Genomic DNA, 20,469 nt, shown 5'->3' with positions numbered 1-20,469 from the left:
CTCTCATTTTCTGGAATGGTTAAAGACAACGGAACAAGATGTCAATGTCGCTTTGGTTTAGAAAATTAAACAATTATATCTCCTACCTTTGTTTGGTGACTTTTTCAGAACAACACCCCACATCCCTTCCATTCTATGCCTACTTTAAAAAATGTTTTTTTAACTTTATTCATTTCAAAGGCAGAGAATGAGAAAAAGGAAAGAAAAGAAAAATCTTCCACCTGTTGGTTCACTTCCTAAATGCCTGCAACGGCTACAGCTGGGACAGGCAAAAGCCAAGAGGCAAAAATTTCATCAGGTCTCCCACATGGGTGGCAGAGACCCAGTACTTAAGTCATCACCTGCTGTTTCCCAAGGTGTGTATTAGCAGGAAGCTGAATCAAAAGCAGAGATGGGACTCAAATGTAGACACTCCCATTAGGACATGGGTATCACAAATGGCAACTTAACTGTGGTGCCAAACACTTGCCCCACGCCTATTTAATTCAAATGAACAATTTATTCAAAACTACATATTAATAATTATTTAATGCCACTTACAAAAATATTAAGATAATATTTCTTTAGCCAGCAGTATCTCACCTTCCCTTTGTACATATCAAGTTTACAAAAAGTATTCTTTGAGAAGCAACAAACTGGCCAAAGTACAAACTCAATCTCAAGTGCTAAATTGTTGGTTCATTTCCTCTTTCCAAACCCTTACCTCTCTTTCCTGTACCTTTGACAGGCTGTACTCTTCAGAAAGGCCACTGATTTTACTCTGTATAGCTATTCTGCACCTAAAATTAAGCCATCAGGGATGAGCGAAGAGAAGATTTCAGGGACAACTATAAGGCCCAATGAGGAGCTAACACGAGTTTCTCAAATGAACTCAATGAGACCAAACCTGCCGTGGGCCTTCAGATTCCCACAGTCAGTGCTGTCCTGTGAACTTTCAATAAGGTGAGAACAGCTGAGAAGGCACCAAAGGGCAGCTCTCCTGTGTCCTGGAGATTTGAGATCAAAATAGGATGGCAAGGGTGCGCACCAGGAACCTTAGTCTAATCTAGAGTCTTGGATTAGAAAATGGGAAGGGGGACCAACCAGCAGACTTCTGCTCTGAATCTTTCCATGGTGGTTTATGTGCAGGAAATGAGCCTGACTGTCCATTGTCCAGGGCTGTCACTATCATCTGATGGTGTTCCTCTGTCCCTCATACCCAAAACACATCTCTAGATCACAATGAATGCAGGAAAAGCAACATCAACCATATGACAGCCATCTTGGAAAGAGGGCTGAAATTCATATATCTTAACAACAGTTGATGCTTAATTTTAGATTCATAACAGATCATTACTACCTTAATGAATTAAAAATTTTTTTAAGATTCACTTATTTATTTGAAAGGTAGAGAGAGAGAGAGAGAGGGCGAAATGAACTCTTCCATCTACCAGTTGACTCCCCAAATGGCTCCAATAGCCAGTCTGGGCCAGGATGAAGTCTAGATCCTGGAACTCCAATTGGATCTCCCGTAGGGGTACCACATCTTCTGCTTCCTTTTAGGTGCACTAGCAGGGAGCTGGAACAGAGGCAGAACAGCAGGGTCTCAAACTGCCACTCACACAGGATGTCGCAGGTGGTGGCTGAACCCACTGTGAAACAATGCACTGTGGTGAGAAAGTTAAGCCTCTGCCTGCAGTGTCAGCATCCCATTTGACTGCCGGTTCGAGTCCTGGCTGCTCCATGTTTGATCCAGCTTCCTGCTAATGTGCCTGGGAAAGCAGCAGAAGATAGCCCAAATCCTTGGGCCTCTGCACCCACATGGGATACCTGAAAGAAGCTCCCGGCTCCTGGCTTCAGCCTTGCCCTGCCCTGGCTGTTGTGGTTATTTGAGGAATGAACCAACAGATGGAAGATATCTATCTCTCTCTCTCTATCTCTGCCTTTCAAATAAATAAATAAATCTTTGAAAAAAAAAAAAAAAGCCATCCCATTTCAATTGATTTCTTAAAAAACACAGAAGAGACAAAGGAAAAAAGATGTGTGGGTTTGGAAATAGAAAATAAATATAGTGGCTGGTGCTGCGGCTCACTAGGCTAATCCTCTGCCTGCTGTGCCGGTACTCCAGGTTCTAGTCATGGTTGGGGTGTCAGTTCTGTCCCGGCTGCTCCTCTTCCAGTCCAGCTCTCTGCTGTGGCCCAGGAAGGCAGTGGAGGATGGCCCACATGGGAGACCAGGAGGAAGTACCTGGCTCCTAGCTTTGGATCGGTGCAGCGTGCCGGCCGTAGTGGCCATTTGGGGGGGGTGAACCAACGGAAGGAAGACCTTTCTCTCTGTCTCTCTCTCTCTCTAACTCTGCCTGTCCAAAAAAAAAAAAAAATACTAATGATATAGCACTTGCAATTGAGTTTATACTTTGCCTAGCTTATTTTATCTGTATTCCAGTATCCTTAAATTAAAATTAAAGGTTGACTACTTGCACCATGAGGGTACTTGGAGATACTTTACATAAATAGGTCCATTTTATTTCTATGAAAACTGGCATAGCGATCTTGGTAGCTGAGAAAATAATCTCAGGGTGGGCAGCTAGCACAGACGTTAACCCGTCCCACGGGATGCCTGCTTTCCAAATCAGAATGCCCGGGTCCAGGTCTCAGCTCCACTCCTGTCTCCAGGTTCCTGCTCACGTGCACTTCAGCAGTCAATAGGCGATGGCTCAAGTAGCTGGGTCCTGGCCGTGCACATGAGAAACCTGGATTGAGTTCTCAGCTCCTGGCTTTAGCCTTGGCTAATCTGGGCATGTGGGAAGTGAACCAGAGGATGGGAGAGCTCTCTCTATCTGTTTCTCTCTCTCTGCCTTTCAAATTAATAAAGTATTTAAAATATGCTTTAACATGAAAAAAGCCTCAAATGATTAGAAAACAACTCAAATAATGCACAGGATCCTAGGATATAACAGAGTCAGGACTGGACACTGAATGTGACCCAAGCACTTCTCATTAAACCCGGAATTTCCTATGAGAAAGGTAACACAGGAAGCTCCAGGGGCATAGGTCATGTTCTGCTTCTTGATGCAGGTAATAATTATACAGACAGTCTCTTTACATTTACTAGTTAAGCTGGCCATGTTTTATGTACCTAATCCTATTATCATTCATGCTTTTTAATAAGAAGTGACAGAGAAGAAGAGGAACAACTCAGTGTGGCCACACAGGGTGAGCAAAGCAACGTGACTTAGTTTGACTGAGGGGCTGGGCAGGTGCATTGTTCCAGGATCAATGTCCACCAGCCACATTGTGATAGGCACCTCCCAACCAAACATGTGGAGTGTTGGGGTCCTCCAAGTGGAGGATCTACAACCAAAAAGGCAGGCCATCTGTGATACCCCAGGGATTCACATACTCTTCATCAATCCAGAGAGAAGTCCACAACCTCTCCCAAGATGGACAGACTTGTCTCCAGCCACAGGGGCCCAGGAGGCTCTGTGACCACAAAAGGCGGAAGCAGCACCCTCAGATGAAGTTGCCCATTCATCAGAGAAATCTGGCTGGGACCACTCAGAGACTCAGCACTTAATTTTAAGAGAGGTACTCCATTCTCTAATGTGAAACAGGTCTGGCTGTACACACACATAAAATTCTTTTTTTTTTAACCCCCCAGGATTGATTTACCCATTTGAAAGGCAGAGTAACAAAAGAGGAAGAGAGGGAGAGGGAGAACAAAAGGGAAAAGGAGAGACAGAGAAAGAGAAGTGGAGGGGGGAGAAAGAGAAAGGGAGAGAGCGACTGTAACAGCCAAGGCTGAGCAAGGCCTACAGGCTAGGAGCCAGGAACTCCATCCAGGAGAGAGGGGAAGTGGGGAGGTGGCAGGGACACAACTACTTGGGCCATCTTCTGCTGTCTTCCCAGGCATTAACAGGGAGCTGGGTTGGCAGCAAAGAAGCTGGGACTTGAATCAGCACTCCAGTATGGGATGGCAGTGTTGCAAGCAGTGGCTTAACCCACTGTGCCATAATGCCAGTTCCCCACACAACTGTTGTTATTCACTTGCTACAGTAGTTGGTTTTCTCCCCCTGTACATTCTCAATTCCTATTCTTCCAGATGTAATAAACAGAACCCTCCGTTTTTAAAGGAACGAAGGCCAGAGCTAACACTCCTCTCCTGGTGCTCACACTTCTAATTCTAGAGCAGAGGAGCAAGCTGACCTGCTAACACGCATCTATTTCTCTGGGAAAGAGCTGTGACTATAGAACATTTCTGATACCAACAACAGATGCTCTGTGAACCAATTCAGGCAGGAATGCACACAGCCTTGGTAACTAAATTGCCTTTTCGACATCCTGCGAGAAATGATGCTTATCTCGCTCTCTGAAGTTAGGCTTTTTGGGGATGGACTTTTTAAAATGACTCATGTTTATTTCAGCCTCTAATATAATTATCAAATGAGACCCACAGGTTATAAAGAAAAAAAAATGTTAGCCACTCCTTGAGCTCATCCCTATCCCTAATGGTGGTCTTTTAAGTGAAGTTAAAAACTATGCAAATAAACATCTAGTGAGGGGCGCACATCATGGCATGGCAGGTAAAGCCGCCGCCTGCAGTGCCAGCATCCCATATGGGTGCTGGTTCGATACCTGGCTGCTCCACTTCCTATCCAGCTCTCTGCTATGGCCTGGGAAAGCAGTAGAAGACGGCCCAAGTCTTTGGGCCCCTGCACACGCGTGGGAGACCAGAAGCAGCTCCTGGCTCCTGGCTCTGGATCAGCCCAGCTCTGGCCATTGCAGCCATCTGGGGAGTGAACCAGCGAATGGAAGACCTCCCTCCCTCCCTCCCTCCGTCTGTCCTTCTCTCTCTCTCTCTTCCTCTCCTCTCTGTGTTAACTCCAACTTTCAAGTAAATAAATAAATCTTAAAAAAAAAAAAAACATCTAGTGAGTTGAGGCAAATTTATCATCAGCCATCTCCAATGAAGTTTATGAAGGAATCAAACAATGATGGTGATACCAAGTAGAATTCTGGGAATTCAGTAAGAAGTTGAATCATTTCTTCCTACATAATGGGGTCCATCTTCAAAAAATTCACTACTCACTGCTAGCAGGAATCTTACTGTATCCTAAAGCAAGTATCCTAATAGGATTTTTTTTTTTTTTTTGACAGGCAGAGTGGACAGTGAGAGAGAGAGACAGAGAGAAAGGTCTTCCTTTGCCGTTGGTTCACCCTCCAATGGCCGCCGCGGCCGGCGCGCTGCGGCCGGCGCACCGCGCTGATCCGATGGCAGGAGCCAGGAGCCAGGTGCTTTTCCTGGTCTCCCATGGGATGCAGGGCCCAAGCACCTGGGCCATCCTCCACTGCACTCCCTGGCCACAGCAGAGAGCTGGCCTGGAAGAGGGGCAACCGGGACAGAATCCGGCGCCCCGACCGGGACTAGAACCCGGTGTGCCGGCGCCGCTAGGCGGAGGATTAGCCTAGTGAGCCGCGGCGCCGGCCCCTAATAGGATTTTAAAATCTAGATACAGGGGCCAGTGCTGTGGGGTAGTAGGCTAAGCTTCCACCTGCAGCATTGGCATCCCATATGGGTGTCAGTTCATGTACTGGCTGCTCCTCTTCCAATCCAGCTCCCTGCTAATGTGCCTGGGAAAGCAGTGGAGGATGGCCCAAGTGCTTCGGCCCCTGCACCCACGTGGGAGACCCAGAAGAAGCTCCTGGCTCCTGGATTAGCCCAGCTCCAGCCATTTTGGCCATTTGAGGAGTGAACCAGTGGATGGAAGACCTTTCTGTCTCTCCCTCTGTCTGTCTGTAACTCTACCTCTCAAATAAGTAAATAAATCTTTAAAAAAATCTAGATGCATATTTTTATCTTCATTAGCAGTGAATCCTTACCTAAATTTCTATTAAGGAAACACATCAACAAAACCAAGGCAACTGATCTCAGAGTACGACAGCCAAATTTTATCAAATTCGCCAGTGACTAGTCAACAGCAAAAATAGAAGATCTCTGCTGTTTGGAAAGGCTCCCATGTGAAACTACACACGGGAGGAAATCCTCTCTGGATGATCCACATGGCATGTTATACATCTGGAAAGACTCCTCTGCAATGTGGGAGTGGGCAAGGGGGCAGTGCCCATTGTACCTCATACACACTCCATTGGCCTATGGCCAGTTTACTTCAGTCTGGACACAAGACAGCAAGTTCAGCTTGTTAAAGCCAGGAGCAGGGCCGGTGCTGTGGTGTAGCAGGTAAAAGCTGCCGCCTGCAGTGCCAGCATCTCATATGGGTGCCAGTTCAAATCCTTGCTGCTGCACTTCTGATCCAGCTCTCTGCTATGGCCTGGGAAAGCAGGAGAAAATGGTCCAAGTCCTTGGGCCCCTGCAACTGTGTGGGAGACCCAGAGGAAGCTCCTGGCTCCTGGCTTCAGATCGGCACAGCTCCAGCCGTTGTGTCCATCTGGGGAGTGAACCAGTGGATAGAATATCTTTCTCCGTCTCCCTCAGCCTCTGCCTCTCTGTAACTGTCTTTCAAATAAATAAATAAATCTTAAAAAAAAAAAAAAAAAAGGAAGCCAGGAGCCCAGGAACTTTTGTTAGTTCATTCTAAAACTCCTGGTATAGGGACAGGTATTTGGTGCAGCAGCTAAGTCACTACTTGGGGACACCCATATCCCATGTCAGAGTGGCTGGCTCTGCCTCTGATCCCAGCTCCCCGATAAGTTGCACCTTGAGAAGTAGCAGGTGATAGCTCCAGTGGTTGAGTCCCTGCCATCCACTCAGGAAACATGGACTGAGTTGCAGGCCCCTGGCTTTGGCCTGGCCAAGCCATAGCTGTTACAAGCATTTAGAGAGTGAACTAGCAGATGGAAGATTTCTCTTTCCCTTTCAAAAACAATGAAAATAAATCAATTAAAATACTGACAAAGTTACACCTACGATCTGCTTTATGTACCAAACTTAAACTCATCTTTTTCACAAATATTTTCCAGAAAACCTGTGCCTTTCTCAAACACTTGACTGACCACTAGGCATTTCCATACCATTTTAATGAGTAAATGCTCACAATACTTAGTTACTAAATTGTTAGAATTCACTGTGTCATTTCCCTTGCACATTTTATGGTTCTCAAGAGTAGAGAATAGGGGCTGGCATTGTGGCCTAGCAGGGAAAGCCGCCACCTCAACAGCAGCATCCCATGTGTGTTCCAGTTCAAGTCCTGGCTGCTTCACTTCCAAACCAGCTCCCTGCTAATGGCCTGGGAAAAGTAGTAGAAGATGGCCCAAATGTTTGGGCTCCTGCCACTCACATGGAGACCTGGAAGAAGCTTCTGGTTTCAGCCTGGCCATTGCAGTTATCTGGCGAGTAAACTAGCAAATGTAAGATTTCTCTCTCTCTGTCTCTCCCTTTCTCTCTGTAACTCTGATTTTCAAATAAATAAATAATCCTACAAAAAAAAAAAAAAAAAAGAGCAGAGCCTAGCACAAGTGGTTAAGACAGCCATGCCCATGTCGGAGTGCCAGGGTTGCAGTCCCAGCTCCACTTCCAATTCCAAGTTCCTGCTGATGCTCCCTGGGTGGGAGCAGGAATGGCTCAAATGCTAGGACTACTGCCACCTGTTTGGGAGGCCCGGATTGAATTCTAGATCCTGGTTTTGGCCTGACCCAGCCCCACCTGTGTGGGCATTTGGGGGGGGGGGGGTGGGGAGGATGAACCAGTGACCAGTGGATGGAATATCTCTCTGTCTATCTCTCATTGTCTCTGCTTTTCAAACAAACAAAAATATATAACATTTTTAAAACAGAACTAAACTCTCCATAAAAATTGACTGAGTAATTTGTACAATGTTATTTAAGGCACCCACCTGCCTCACATTAATAAATGGTCTTCCTTTTGTAAAACTGTGGGCAACGTCACAGTAAGAACAGAAAAAAAGAAAAAACTAGGTTATTCATTGTAAATAATTAGGGAATGTGAATTAGTACAGCCAGTACAATGGCTCATCAAAAAACCATAAATAGATTACATATGACTCAGCTATCCTACTTCTGAGTATCTATATCTAAAGGAAATGAAATCAACATACACCAAAGAGATACCTGCACTCCTCTGGAAACTGCATCACTATTCACATTAGCCAAAATATGGAATCAACATAACTGGCCATCAATGTATGAATGGAAAAACATGAGCTATATATATTCACAAGAGAATATTATTTAGCCATAGAAAAGAATGACTGATATGTGCTACAAAATGTACAGAATTGGAGGTGGTTATGTTATGTGAAATAAGCCATACACAAAGACAAATACTGAATGTTCTCTCTTGATTTGTGGGTTAGAAAAACTTGATTTGTCCATCTTTTGCAACAAAATGGATGCAACTAGAAACCATTATGCTTAGTGAAATATACCAGTTCCAAAAAACCAAATAGCATACATGTTCCCTGATATGTGGTAACTAATAGAGTACAAAAAAATATAATGTGTATGAGCAAAACTGACATTTTGAGGTTAGATTATTGTTTATATCCCTTCTGTCTATTGTTGAGGAACAGTGTTTTTTTTTTTTCTCCTATTTGTTAAATTCTTTATTTAGTGAAGGGTTAATTTATGATTATAAAATAAATTGAAACTAAGTCATTGCAAAAATTAAAAGAATAAGAAGGGAAGGAGGAGGGAGGGTGGGGCCCAGGGTGGGAGTGAGTAGGGTGAGAAGTATCACTATGCTTCTGAATCCGTATATACGAACTCATGAAATTTGTTCACCTTATGTAAATAAAAAATTTTTAAAAGGAAAAGTCAATTTGAACTTAGAATAATGATTACTAGAGACCAGAAGGGGAGACAGATGGCAGGAAGCTGGATAATAGATGTGGAATACAGAAGTGGTGAGTTCTAGCATTTCACATTGGGGAATGGGTGAACATAGTTTACAATATTGTACGAAGCACTAGAAGAAAGGCACTCATAGACTTCAAACGCAAAGGAAAGATAAGGAAATGGAATGTTAATTACTCGATTAGATCAATGTATACCAAATACATGTGTAGGAACAGTCCACTGCACCCCACAAAAATGTACAAGTATTGCAAGATAACTTAAAAAAAAATGGAGGTTATGGGGCCGGCACTGTGGCGTAGCAGGTAAAGCTGCCACCTGCAGTGCTAGCATCCCATGGGGTGCCAGTTCGAGTCCTGGCTGCTCCACTTCCGATCCAGCTCTCTGCTATAGCCTGGGAAAGCAGAAGATGGCCCAAATCCTTGAGCCCCTGCACCCACATGGGAGACCTGGAAGAAGCTCCTGGCTTTGGATCGGCACAGCTCCAGCCGTTGCGGCCAACTGGGGAGTGAAACAGCAGATGGAAGACCTCTCTCTCTCTCTCTCTGCCTCTCCTCTCTCTGTGTAACTCTGGCTTTCAAATAAATAAATCAATCTTAAAAAAGAAATGGGGGCCAGCGCCGCGGCTCACTAGGCTAATGCTCCACCTTGCAGCGCCGGCACACGGTGTTCTAGTCCCAGTTGGGGCCCCGGATTCTGTCCCGGTTGCCCCTCTTCCAGGCCAGCTCTCTGCTGTGGCCAGGGAGTGCAGTGGAGGATGGCCCAAGTACTTGGGCCCTGCACCCCATGGGAGACCAGGAGAAGTACCTGGCTCCTGCCAACAGATCAGCACGGTACGCCAGCCGCAGCGTGCCAGCCGCGGCCATTGGAGGGTGAACCAACGGCAAAGGAAGACCTTTCTGTCTCTCTCTCTCACTGTCCACTCTGCCTGTCAAAACAAATTTCAAAAAAGAAAAGAAAAGAAAAGAAAAGAAAAGAAAAGAAAAGAAAAGAAAAGAAAGAAATGGGGGCTGAACTAACTTAGATGGATACCCTATATAACATCAAGCCACCTATTCAAGGATTCAGTTTTTCTATTTTTACATCTTCTCTGACAATGAGGCAATAAATGCTCTCACTCACACTTGTCTAAGGTTGCTAGGGTGTTGCAGAAGTGGTATACAAAGTTCTACACACGTGATTAAAAGTAAATGAATGAAGAATGAAAGAACTCAGTGCTCTTTCTCGTTTCATCTTTCCCAACCACTGCTTGTGACGTTATTATTTATGTAAATCTTGCTTCAGGTGGGGCTCCAAGAATTTTCCACAGTTGGTAATTTTATTAATAGTAATCCCTCTGATGAACCCTTTAGAGCATTAAAGCAATTAGGAAAGCATTTATCTTTGCAAAAGAAAATTCAAGTTTAGGCAACACCACTGTTGATGAAATTTCATAGGGATGTACTAAACAGTTAAAAAAGAAATAAAACAGGAAAGTCTGTACACCCATGTTCAATTTTCTAAGGGAAGAAAAGTACTAATCTCAAACTTGAAAACACATGGAACAGGTGGTGAGGCACAATTTCCTGGAGACTGAGCAGAAAACTTCTGGGCCTGATCAGTCAAACTCACACATACCTTCATGGAAGCCCTCTCTGCAAGCCCAACCATGTCTCTCTGCTGCTGGGGAGCCCAGCAAAGAAACAATGAGGAGGCCCTGCCTGGGGAATGTGTTGGTTAGCTTTTATGTTAATTATTTGGTGGAGGAGGGTAGGCTGTAAGTAGAGTTCACCAGTAATATTTACTGAATATAAATCTCAAAGAATTTAGGGGATCTAGAAGAAATTTTGGTTGGCTTTAGGTACATGAAGTGACCATCATTACCAAGGCAACACAGTTCAAAGTACGACTCCCAGGCCATACAAATGAGCCAAGTTAATGTCATTCTTCTCATTTAAGCTTGCAGTCAGTAAATATATGCCACTCAAGCTAAATGAAAAAGGGAGCCCAATAGTGCCCGTTGAATGCCAAGACTATAAGATCTGAGATACTGTAGGATACATGAGTTATCTAAGCATTCTAAAAAGTTAAAGGAAGAAAAAATAGGGTAATGACCTAAAATATTTGTATAGCTCTGCTCAAGATACCAAATCTATGGTGAAGACACTGGCAGTTACTCCTTCTCCCTCCAAGCAGAAATGATCCGCTTTCTTGAACTCCTAAACAGTGATTTTTGGCACATCTCTTCAGCACATTTCACACTGTGATTTGCACCGTAGATGCCAAGTATAAATTACTTAAGCGCCATGACCCTATCTTTTGTGTTGTGCATTTTTCACAGGGTAAGAGACTTCTAACAAATAGCTGTTAAAGGCAGCACAATGTAGCAGTGCACAATATGAGGGTACTTGAAAAAGTTCATGGAAAATGGAATTAAATGTTTATTTTGGTGCAAAACATTTGAGGTCCATGCAGAATTTTTCAGAATACACATTTTTCCACAAACGTGTTTTTTGTTTTTTGTTTTTTTTTTTTTGAGCAGCCCTCATAGAAGCTCTACAGCCTCAGACTGTCCAGGTTTAAATCCTGGTCCTGTTGCTGGCTGCCTTTGAGATCTTGGGCAAGTTTCTAATATTAGTGCCTCCATTGCTCCCTCTGTACACAGTAATAGCAAATAGGATTATTGAGAGGGCTGCATAAGGTAAAACATTTCATGGGCTTTGAACATTGCCTGACATTATAGTTGAAGTATTCAATAAATGTTAGCTAGCAATCATTGCGGTGGTAGATTAAGGAATGAGTCAGCTATAAATGATTGATAAACATATAAACATGATCCTAACACCAGGGATCTCATGCTGGGTCTTCCTTGTACAATGGCAGAATCTCTCCCAGACCCAAGGCTCCCACAGTCAGATAAGATAGGGTTACCCAGTTAAACTGCATCTCAGATAAACAACAGATACTTCTTTTGCATAATTACTATTCTGATATTATGACTGATTTGGGTTTTCTTCTGTGGTTCCTGGCTCACAACTCCTTTCCCCCAGGACAAGCAACAGAAACTAGAATTTCTACTCTCCAAGAGGAGTCACGGAAACTCTAATCTGTCCCACCTGCCCTGGAGCTGCCCATAAAACAATTCTCTGCTCTCGTCTCACCCAACAGTAAGGTCTAAGGCCTTTCTCACTGCAGAGGAGGCCTGCTCAGAGAGGCCAAGGAGAAGCTGAAGCACATGGGCTTGCAGGGCTTCCCCACCCAGCCTGTTAGCAATCACACCTATGCAATGTTCCCATAAAAACTCAGAAGGGCAGGGTTCAAGGAGCTTGCAGATAACTGAACACGTGGAGGCTTGCAGGAAGGCAGATGAGAACCCTTCCACGTGCCAGGAGACTGGTGCATCCCAACTCCATGGGAAGGCACCTCCACAAACAGTGTCAGAAGTAAGCAGAAGGAGAGGACCCCAGCTGGTGCCCATTGCTGCACAACGGCCTGCTTGCTGGGTGCATCTCCCACCTTTGGAGGACACAAGTCTCCCGTGTTGACTGTGATTTGGGAATAGAGGAAAAAACATTTTTTTCCTAATAGAAGATCGAAATGTTTTGTATAATTATTTACCAAAAATATAGTAAGAAACATAGGAGTGGCTTCTGCAATAAAAGCTTTGGTTTGTTGCACTCAGAAAACATCTACATTTAAAAGTGACTTTTCAGGGCCAGCACTATGGTGTAGTGGGTAAAGCTGCTGCCTGCAGTGCTGGCATACCATATGGGAGCCAGTTCGAGACCTGGTTGCTCCACTTCCGATCCAGCTCTCTGCTATGGCCTGGGAACAGAAGATGGCCCAAGTCTTTGGGCTCCTGCACCCACTTTGGAGACCCAGAAGAAGCTCCTGGCTCCTGGCTCCTGGCTTCGGATTGGCGCAGCTCCAGCCATTGTGGCCAATTGGGGAATGAACCAGGGGATGGAAGACCTTTCTCTCTCTCTCTCTCTCTCTCTCTCTCTCTCTCTTTCACTCTCACTCTCCTTCTATCTCTGTGTAACTCTAACTTTCAAATAAATAAATCTTTATAAAAAAATAAAATAAAAGTGACTTTTCCTCTATAAAGAACTTCCCCTGTAGCCGGCATTGGGGCATAGCGGGTTAAGCGACCTGCAATGTATGAGTCCCGGCTGTTCCGCTTCTGATCAGCAACCTGCTAATGACAACAGAAGCTGGCCCAAGTGCTTGGGCCCCTGCCACCCACATGGGAGACCTGGATGGAACTCTAGGCTCCAGGCTTCGGCCTCCGCAACCCCAACCATTGTTGCCATTTGGGAAGTGAACTAGTGGATGGAATATCTCTTTCTATCTATCCCTCTCTCTCTCTGTAACTCTGCCTTTCAAATAAATAAGTAAACCTTCAAAAATTTAAAAAACCCTTCCCTTTCTTTATCATCTTTAGGTGGCCCCCTATGCCACACAGTTCCTCTTTTTAACATCAACAATAAAGTAAAAATGAGAATTTTTCTATGGACATAGGACTGCATATTTCTTGTATTTTCCACCAGCCACCTGCAGACAGAAACTATGCTCAGAGCAGCCCAGTCAGATGCTGCCCAAATTCTGGTAAATCTACCTACACAGCGCTCCTTCCAAGCCTGCAATCTAGACTTTCTACCTGGCTTGAACCAAAGAGAAGGAACCATTGAAAAGTACCAGCTTTCCCAAGTTGGCTTTGAATACTTGCAATGGTTTTGAAAAGGCAGTGGCAAATTTCCCATGCTGGCAGGCGTGTGTATATTTGGATTCTATGAGTCCTGCAGTTTAAACATGCTAAAGGTTTCTAGGCAAAAGCGGGTTCTTTGAAGATAGATTTGCATATCTGTAAACAGTTTTTCCCAGAGACTGCGTACTTTAGGCATGTACTAAGTTGTATTTATGAAGATGTGGAATATTATGCGTTTGATAGAAAGGGATGTATTACAGGCAGGGATCAGATCTATGTTCTAACAGTCAGTAAACCAAGAATAACAGGCCCGCAGAGGGCAACAGCTTACCCCTCAATACTGATTTGAGGTTGAGCTTGGCTTGGCGGTGCAGGTCCTCAACGCATGGGGGTCTAGTGGCGGGTAGGAAGACATTTTCCTGCTGGTGCCATGGGGCAGTGTAGTGCACTGTCCAGCGACTCTCCTCATCTAGGTTGGAAACGGCTGTGGAAGGAAAGGTAGGGCAAAGTCAGTTTTCAAATCAAGCTTCAGTGGCTCCAAGCTAATTACATCAATACTGGGGTCTTGGGAGTGGGCATTCAGCCTTGTGCTTGAGGCACGCACATCCCACACAGTGCCTGGGTTTGGTTCCCAGCTCTGGTTCTTAGACCCCAGCATCCCGCTAATGTAGACCCTGGCAGGCAGCAGTGATGGCTCAGTTAACTGGGCTCTTGCCATCCACATGGGAGACCTGAGTTGGGTTTTTAGCCCCTAGCTTTGGCCCCAGTCCATTGCAGGCTTATTTGGAGAGTAGACCACTGGATGGTGTTCTTTCTCTCTCTCTCTCTCTGTCCCCATTCACTCTCCCCACCGGTCATTTCTCACCTCTCTCTCCCCACTCTCCCTCTAAAAAAAAATACAAATAAATAAATAACAGATGGGGTCTTGGTGCTTAGCACATTCATAAATAAGGACCAGGAGGAAATGGAGAAAATTCTGAATGGGATTTAATCTTGAACTCCTGGGATCTTGACCACCATATTGTCAGTAAAGGAAAAACTGAAACTGCCTATATTGTCTTCATAGAGTTGTCTGCTCCCATTGTTTGTTGCTTCCCAGCATCTTGGGTCTTTTCTCTGTTAGGAAACGACTGATGAAATTGGTAGACTTCCAACTGCTATGTGATTCCTACTTAACCACAACAAACATTCAATTATATAACGCCACTGTGTCAGCAACTATTAGATTATCCTGATGGAAACAAATTTTCCACCAAGAAGTTGACATTTTCCTTTAAAGCATTACTTTAAAACATCACTATTGTAAACTCAATAAAAAATTTTGAAAATTAAGCTTAAGTGTTCAATTTAATATATTTAAATGGTATATTTAGAAGCAGAGATCCATTTTTGCTACAAAACTTTCTCTACTCTTGTTTTCATGGAATACTTCTATATTTAAAAATTTTTTAAATTATAGGGCTATTGACTTTTCCCAACACAATCCAATTCAAGTGAATTTCCCCAACAGAAAAGAGATCAAATATCAAATGAGGAAAACAACAAGTAATCCTGAGATTAACATAAATCTGTATAATAATTTCCTTTAATTCCTTGAGAGCTTGAGACCTCTTTATTTCATTTTCTTTGACAATACCACTGATGTTGAGGTAAGAGTGGGACAACACTGTAGCTGACAGCACCAAAGCAAATTCATTCATAATTTTTTAAAAACACTTTCTATGTGACCCAGGCAGAAGATACACAGGAGCAGTCTGAGAGAAATCCCCTACCCCCACCCCCACCCACCAATGCTGACGCATCTCCTTGAGGTGGCAGGTGTAGCCTCCGTGAGCCAGCAGATACTGGAAATGTGAGTAAGAGAGGCCAGTTCACTTTGGGCGGCCCCATTTCCACAACAGAACATGAACCTGGAAACTAGACCATAAAGGAGACTCTCAAAAAAGTGTGAGAGCGTGCTTGAACTACTAAATGTATCTGAACACATTCCAGGCTAACTAAACACATTCCATAGTACAGTTACAAGGGCTATTATAAAAATGAAATGAACGGGGCTTGCATCGTGGTGCTGCCTGCAGTGCCGGCATCCCACATGGGCACTGGTTGGAGTTCTGCTGGTCCACTTTTGATTCAGCTCCCTGCTAATGTGACTGGGAAGGCAAGAGAGGATGGCTCAAGTGCTTGGGTCCCTGACATCCATGGGGGAGACCCAGAAGAAGCTCCTGGCTCCTGGCTTTGGTCTGGCCCAATCCCGGACATTGCAGCCATTTGGGGAGTGAATCAACAGATGGAAGACCCCTCTCTCGATCTCTTGCTCCTTATCTCTATAATCCTTTTTAAAAAACCAAATAAACTAATATGCTTAAGTCTCTTAGCTTAACAAGATAACACATAAAGCATGATTGTGGCAAGGACAGGAAAATGGTTCAAAAGGAGCCCCTAACTTCAAAGCCATCACTGAAGGAGGACTGTGCCATTCCCAGCTCCCCTGTAAACCCGAGCCACAGCCTAGCTTGCACTCCTATATCGTCTTTTCTTTAGCTACTAATTTTTACAATTCTATGAGTGTATTTCTGAAAGGATCCCATCCCCTCCATAAGTTGCTAAGCGAGAAAATAAACATTAAGGACCAGACATCAAGACAAAAACAAAAATGTCCCGTGTACTCTCTCCTTCTAATGGGTGACAAAGGTAGCATGGAAATATGGCACCTAATACTTCACATAATCAACGACGGAACATGTGGGTTGCACGGGGCATATACCTATTAATCTTAATACATACAGTCCACAAAGGCCTGACTTAATTCTCATGTTTCTGAGAATCCAACAGTGAGAAATTCACCATATGTCCCCCAAAGTATATCCAGAACTCATTAACAACATTTTTTTTTTTTGCTGACATCCATTTATTTTAATTGAATTGCCATATCCCACAGTTGGAAAATATTGAAAACGGAAACTTTTCCTATTTGCCAGTTACAAATCAAATCCACGTAATGGCACGAGTGTCTGTAATCGCACCATCAGCCCCAGTGCGCAGCTACCAACTGGCTCCTGTGAAAGAGCAGTTGTCTCTTCCCTGGTATATCCTACTCCTGCCAGGGCAGATTTTAATCAGTCCATCCGCGGACAGCCTTTCCAGCAAGGGAGCTGCAGAAAATGAGCCCAGAGTGCTAGTCTTTGTTGCTTTCTCCACAGCTTTTCTAACCAATGCCCTTACTGATTCGCGTTCTTCTACTTCAGGTTGTAGGTCTCAAACGACACGAAAACAAGCCAGCAATGATACAAAAACAAAGCCATGTAGTTGTAAAAAATATGTTTTCAAAGGAAGGAAAAAGCATCAGGATGAAAGAAGTTTAAAACAGCAGTCAGCACTCAATGCAGTCACATCATAAAAGCTCTGTACAACAATCACCCAACAGTCTAGACAGCATGTCGGCTTTGTCGCCCAGCTCAGAACTGCATGACAGGCAGTGCCAGGGGCCGTGGGAGGATCATCCCCACCAAAACTGTGATACACCCCCTGAAGCTCCCTCACTGCAGCTGCTTATTTAGCCAAAGAATCAAAACACTGCTCATTCACTGTCTATCAAGGGAACTGAAAAGGAAATACAAGAATTCTCTCCCCTTCTTCAAAGAAGTCAAGTCACTTAAAATCCCAACTATAAATACATAGGACATGCTAAGATCACATAATCCTGCTGTAAAATCCGAGGTATTCGAGCAAACTGGCACACAGTGTTTAGCTCACACCAATTCTGCCATTTCACATGCTAACTCAAAAGGATGAAGTAGTACATAAAACAGAAAGACATAACACATTCTCTCTCTCTCTCTCTCGCTCTCTCTCTCTCTCACACACACACACACACTACTTACTTTTCTTCTTAAAAAGTTTAATGAAAGACTTGATCTTTGCATTAATGAAGACCACCATTTCTAAGACACCTGCACGGGGCTTAGAAACTGAAGTGACATTCAAGAGTTCAGCCCAGTAGGCAGGTGGCAAGCTGCTGTTTTCTGCTCCAGATTCTAACTTTCTTCCTCCTGCTCTAATCCTTAGATATCTGCCCGAGCTGTGGTAACCTGGAGGTTGGGTTTATTGTCAGGCAGTTACAAATCATTAGCAGTCCTTGAACCTGAAAAATTCCCACTGAAACCTGATCTTTAAGGCTGAGAGCAGCCAGTGACAACAGGCGCAGAAAGAAAGGGAAAGCCAATCACCGGTCTTGTTTGCATGATAGCCACAGCAGGCTTTCTGCCTCAGGGCTCATTCATTCCCTTTGCTCTCCAACGGACCAGACCTTTCTCTTTGCTGAGCCCAAAGACAGCGCAGAATTTCCTCCTGGGAACCCAAGGTCAAACAGTGGTGTGCCCCACTTTCACTAGGTCACTAGGAACATCCAGGTCTTTTGACAGAAGCTGAGCAGGCAGTGAGAGATTCTCTCGCTGTTGATTCTTTGATTCTCCAGTGAATTCAGGGTGTATAGGATTTGAATTGATTTAGGGGAAAAAAAGAACCAAACTATTGTTTCCCAACCACGCCTCCAGACTCTGCCTCCCATACCAAAGGAACATTTATAAGCAGTAAAACTTTGGAAGACAATCTCTAAGGAACTGCAAATGATGACTTGGTTGCATTTTTGTGCAAATTAGGATGCCCTGTCTTCTAACCCACTTTTGCCAGTGATAGAGAGCCGGCATTAGGTATTCCAAAGCTTGCTCTGATTTGCATGTAACTGCCACAACTCCTAAGAGAGAAAGGGAAACACACACACACACACAACTCCACCCAACACAAAAGTGTAACTTCCTCACCACAAATGAGACAACCTATAAAGTACCTCAGTCATGTCAATCTTTATTTAAGTGTAATTATCACCTAAGTGCCTGGTTTTAAGACTTCCAAAGTCCCTCCTCTCTTAAAGTTGAACAGAGTTCTGGTTATTTTGCCAGTCTGTAATTAACCACCGAGAATTGGGGAGAAACCAAGAGAGATGGAACATCAGCAGTGGGGTACACCAAGACCCTGGGAACATGAATCCCAAGAGTAAAGGGATGGGAATAGAGAGGAGGAGAACCAGGAGATCAGGACATAGGACAAAAAGGTACCAAGGAGAATGAGGCTCCTCACATTTTGCCTTGGCCCACTTCGCGTCAAAACAGTTTTTGAAACAATTTAGAGGCTCTCTTATTTCATAGCTTTGAGCCAGACTTATAACTGAATGGAAAAATGTAATAATCCACTAATTCAAAACATTCAGTTTATAACAAAGGCTCTTAGTCAAAGAATAAAATTTATATAAGGGGCTCCCTCTAGGGAAAGCTCTGGAATGACTGCTCTTCAAATGTTTGTATCCTCTCCATCTTATTTTTTAAACAATAAAAGCAAGCAAACAACCAAAGAAATTATGCACATGTATGCATATTATCACAGAGGTCCAACTTGTGCCCCTTCCTATACAGAGCTCTATTTAAAAGTAATTAAATTACCAGATGGCAAATGGGCAGTGACTAGGACTGAGTCAGACTAAATACCTGCCCTCAATAAATAAGCAAAGTTGCCCTTCAGAAAACAAACGGATCAGCAAGAGTGACCTGGCCCTGCTCACTGAGTGGCAGGTAGTGTTCTGGGTGGAAACACCCCAGGTCTCACTGCACAAACTTTTGAGGTGAAGTGTCTTACCAAACACACTTCTGGTTGAAAACAAAAAGGGTTCTTTCAAGAGCACAGACCCTATACATGCTCCAGCTTCCAGGGCATCTCAGTTGGGAGCATTGTCCTCAGGGAGCTTCTCTTGGGAAATTGCAATGGACCAATGAAAAAGTTGGGCAGATAAAAGGGGCTTTGTGGGTGGGGAGGTTGCCAGGCTGCAGTGTTAATTGGGAGGTGGGATGGTCCTCACTGAGAAGGTGAGATTCAAGGAGGCAATGGCGATAAAAGAAAAACCTGGCAATCATTTCAAAGACAGAGACAGAGACAGAGACAGAGACAGAGAGAGGGAGGGAGGGAGGGAGGAGAGAGAGATCCATCAGGCTGTGAGACACAGTCTAATCCACCAGTTCAACAGATTAACTTCAGGCAATCTGCTTTCCCTGCAAACTGCTTCTCAGGGACTTTCTTAGTTCTATATGGCTACACAGGTGGGTATTTGGCACAGCAGTTAAGGCGATGCTTGGGACGCCTACATGCAGTATTGAAGTGCCTGGGTTTGAATCCTAGCTGCTCAGCTTCTGAATCTAGCTTCCTGTTAGTGCACACTCAGGGAGGTAGCAGGTGATGGCTCTTTTAATTGGGTCTATGCCATCCCCATGGGAGACCTGGACTGAGTTCCAGCTCCTAGCCTAGCCTCCACTGTCACAGGCATTTGAGGAGTGAACTCCCAGATGGAAGATCTCTCTGTCTCAGCCTTTCTCTTTTTCTACCTTTCAAATACAAGAAATAATTTTTCAAATGTTATAGTTATTTTTTCAATGAATCACATAGGCAAATTATTCCCCACTAAAAATTAGAAAACTCAGATTAAGAAGTTAATGCATATCAGAGCTAAAGTGAGAATCTAGGTGTTCTGATTCCTACGTCTTTAGTATATATCAAGTTTAGATGATATCTTTGGTTAATACATTCAGGTTAATAATACCTCACACAAGAGTTCTTATTAGGACATACAAATAGTAGAAATATTTAAGGGTATTTATTTGTTTTCTTATTTTTTGTTAAAGAGTTATTTATTTACCTGAGAGAGACAGTAACAGAGAGAAGGAGAGACAGAGAGAGAGAGAGGTCTTCTATCTGTTGGTTCACTCCCCAAATGGCCTATCTGAAGCCAGGAGCCAGGAGCTTCTTCTGGGTCTCCCACACAGGTGCAGGGCCCAAGCACTTGGGCCATCTTCTACTGCTTCCCCAGGCCATTGGCAGGGAGCTGGATGCGAAGTGGAGCAGCTGGGACTTGAACTGGCACCCTATGGAATG

At 44.1% G+C, this 20,469-nt stretch overlaps 1 protein-coding gene across 7 annotated transcripts in view; it reads right to left on the bottom strand.

Annotated features, from left to right (window-relative positions):
• Window positions 1-20,469, bottom strand: part of NHSL1 (NHS like 1) — a 281,963-nt gene that overhangs the window by 63,074 nt on the left and 198,420 nt on the right. For 6 of the 7 annotated variants that reach the window (XM_070073518.1, XM_051854288.2, XM_051854287.2 and 3 more), the window contains exon 2: window positions 13,826-13,978. Coding sequence is in view for 6 of the 7 variants with exons in the window: in XM_051854288.2 (XP_051710248.1) it covers window positions 13,826-13,978 (153 nt within the window). In the remaining variant the exon portion in view is untranslated. Of the gene's footprint in view, window positions 1-13,825; window positions 13,979-17,375; window positions 17,670-20,469 lie in introns of those variants that run through there. The other variant, XM_051854293.2, reaches the window with a different exon arrangement.

This window comes from Oryctolagus cuniculus, chromosome 5, assembly GCF_964237555.1.
Source record: "Oryctolagus cuniculus chromosome 5, mOryCun1.1, whole genome shotgun sequence".
Classification (NCBI taxonomy): Eukaryota; Metazoa; Chordata; class Mammalia; order Lagomorpha; family Leporidae; genus Oryctolagus; species Oryctolagus cuniculus.
This window is presented reverse-complemented; position numbering and strand designations above follow the sequence as displayed.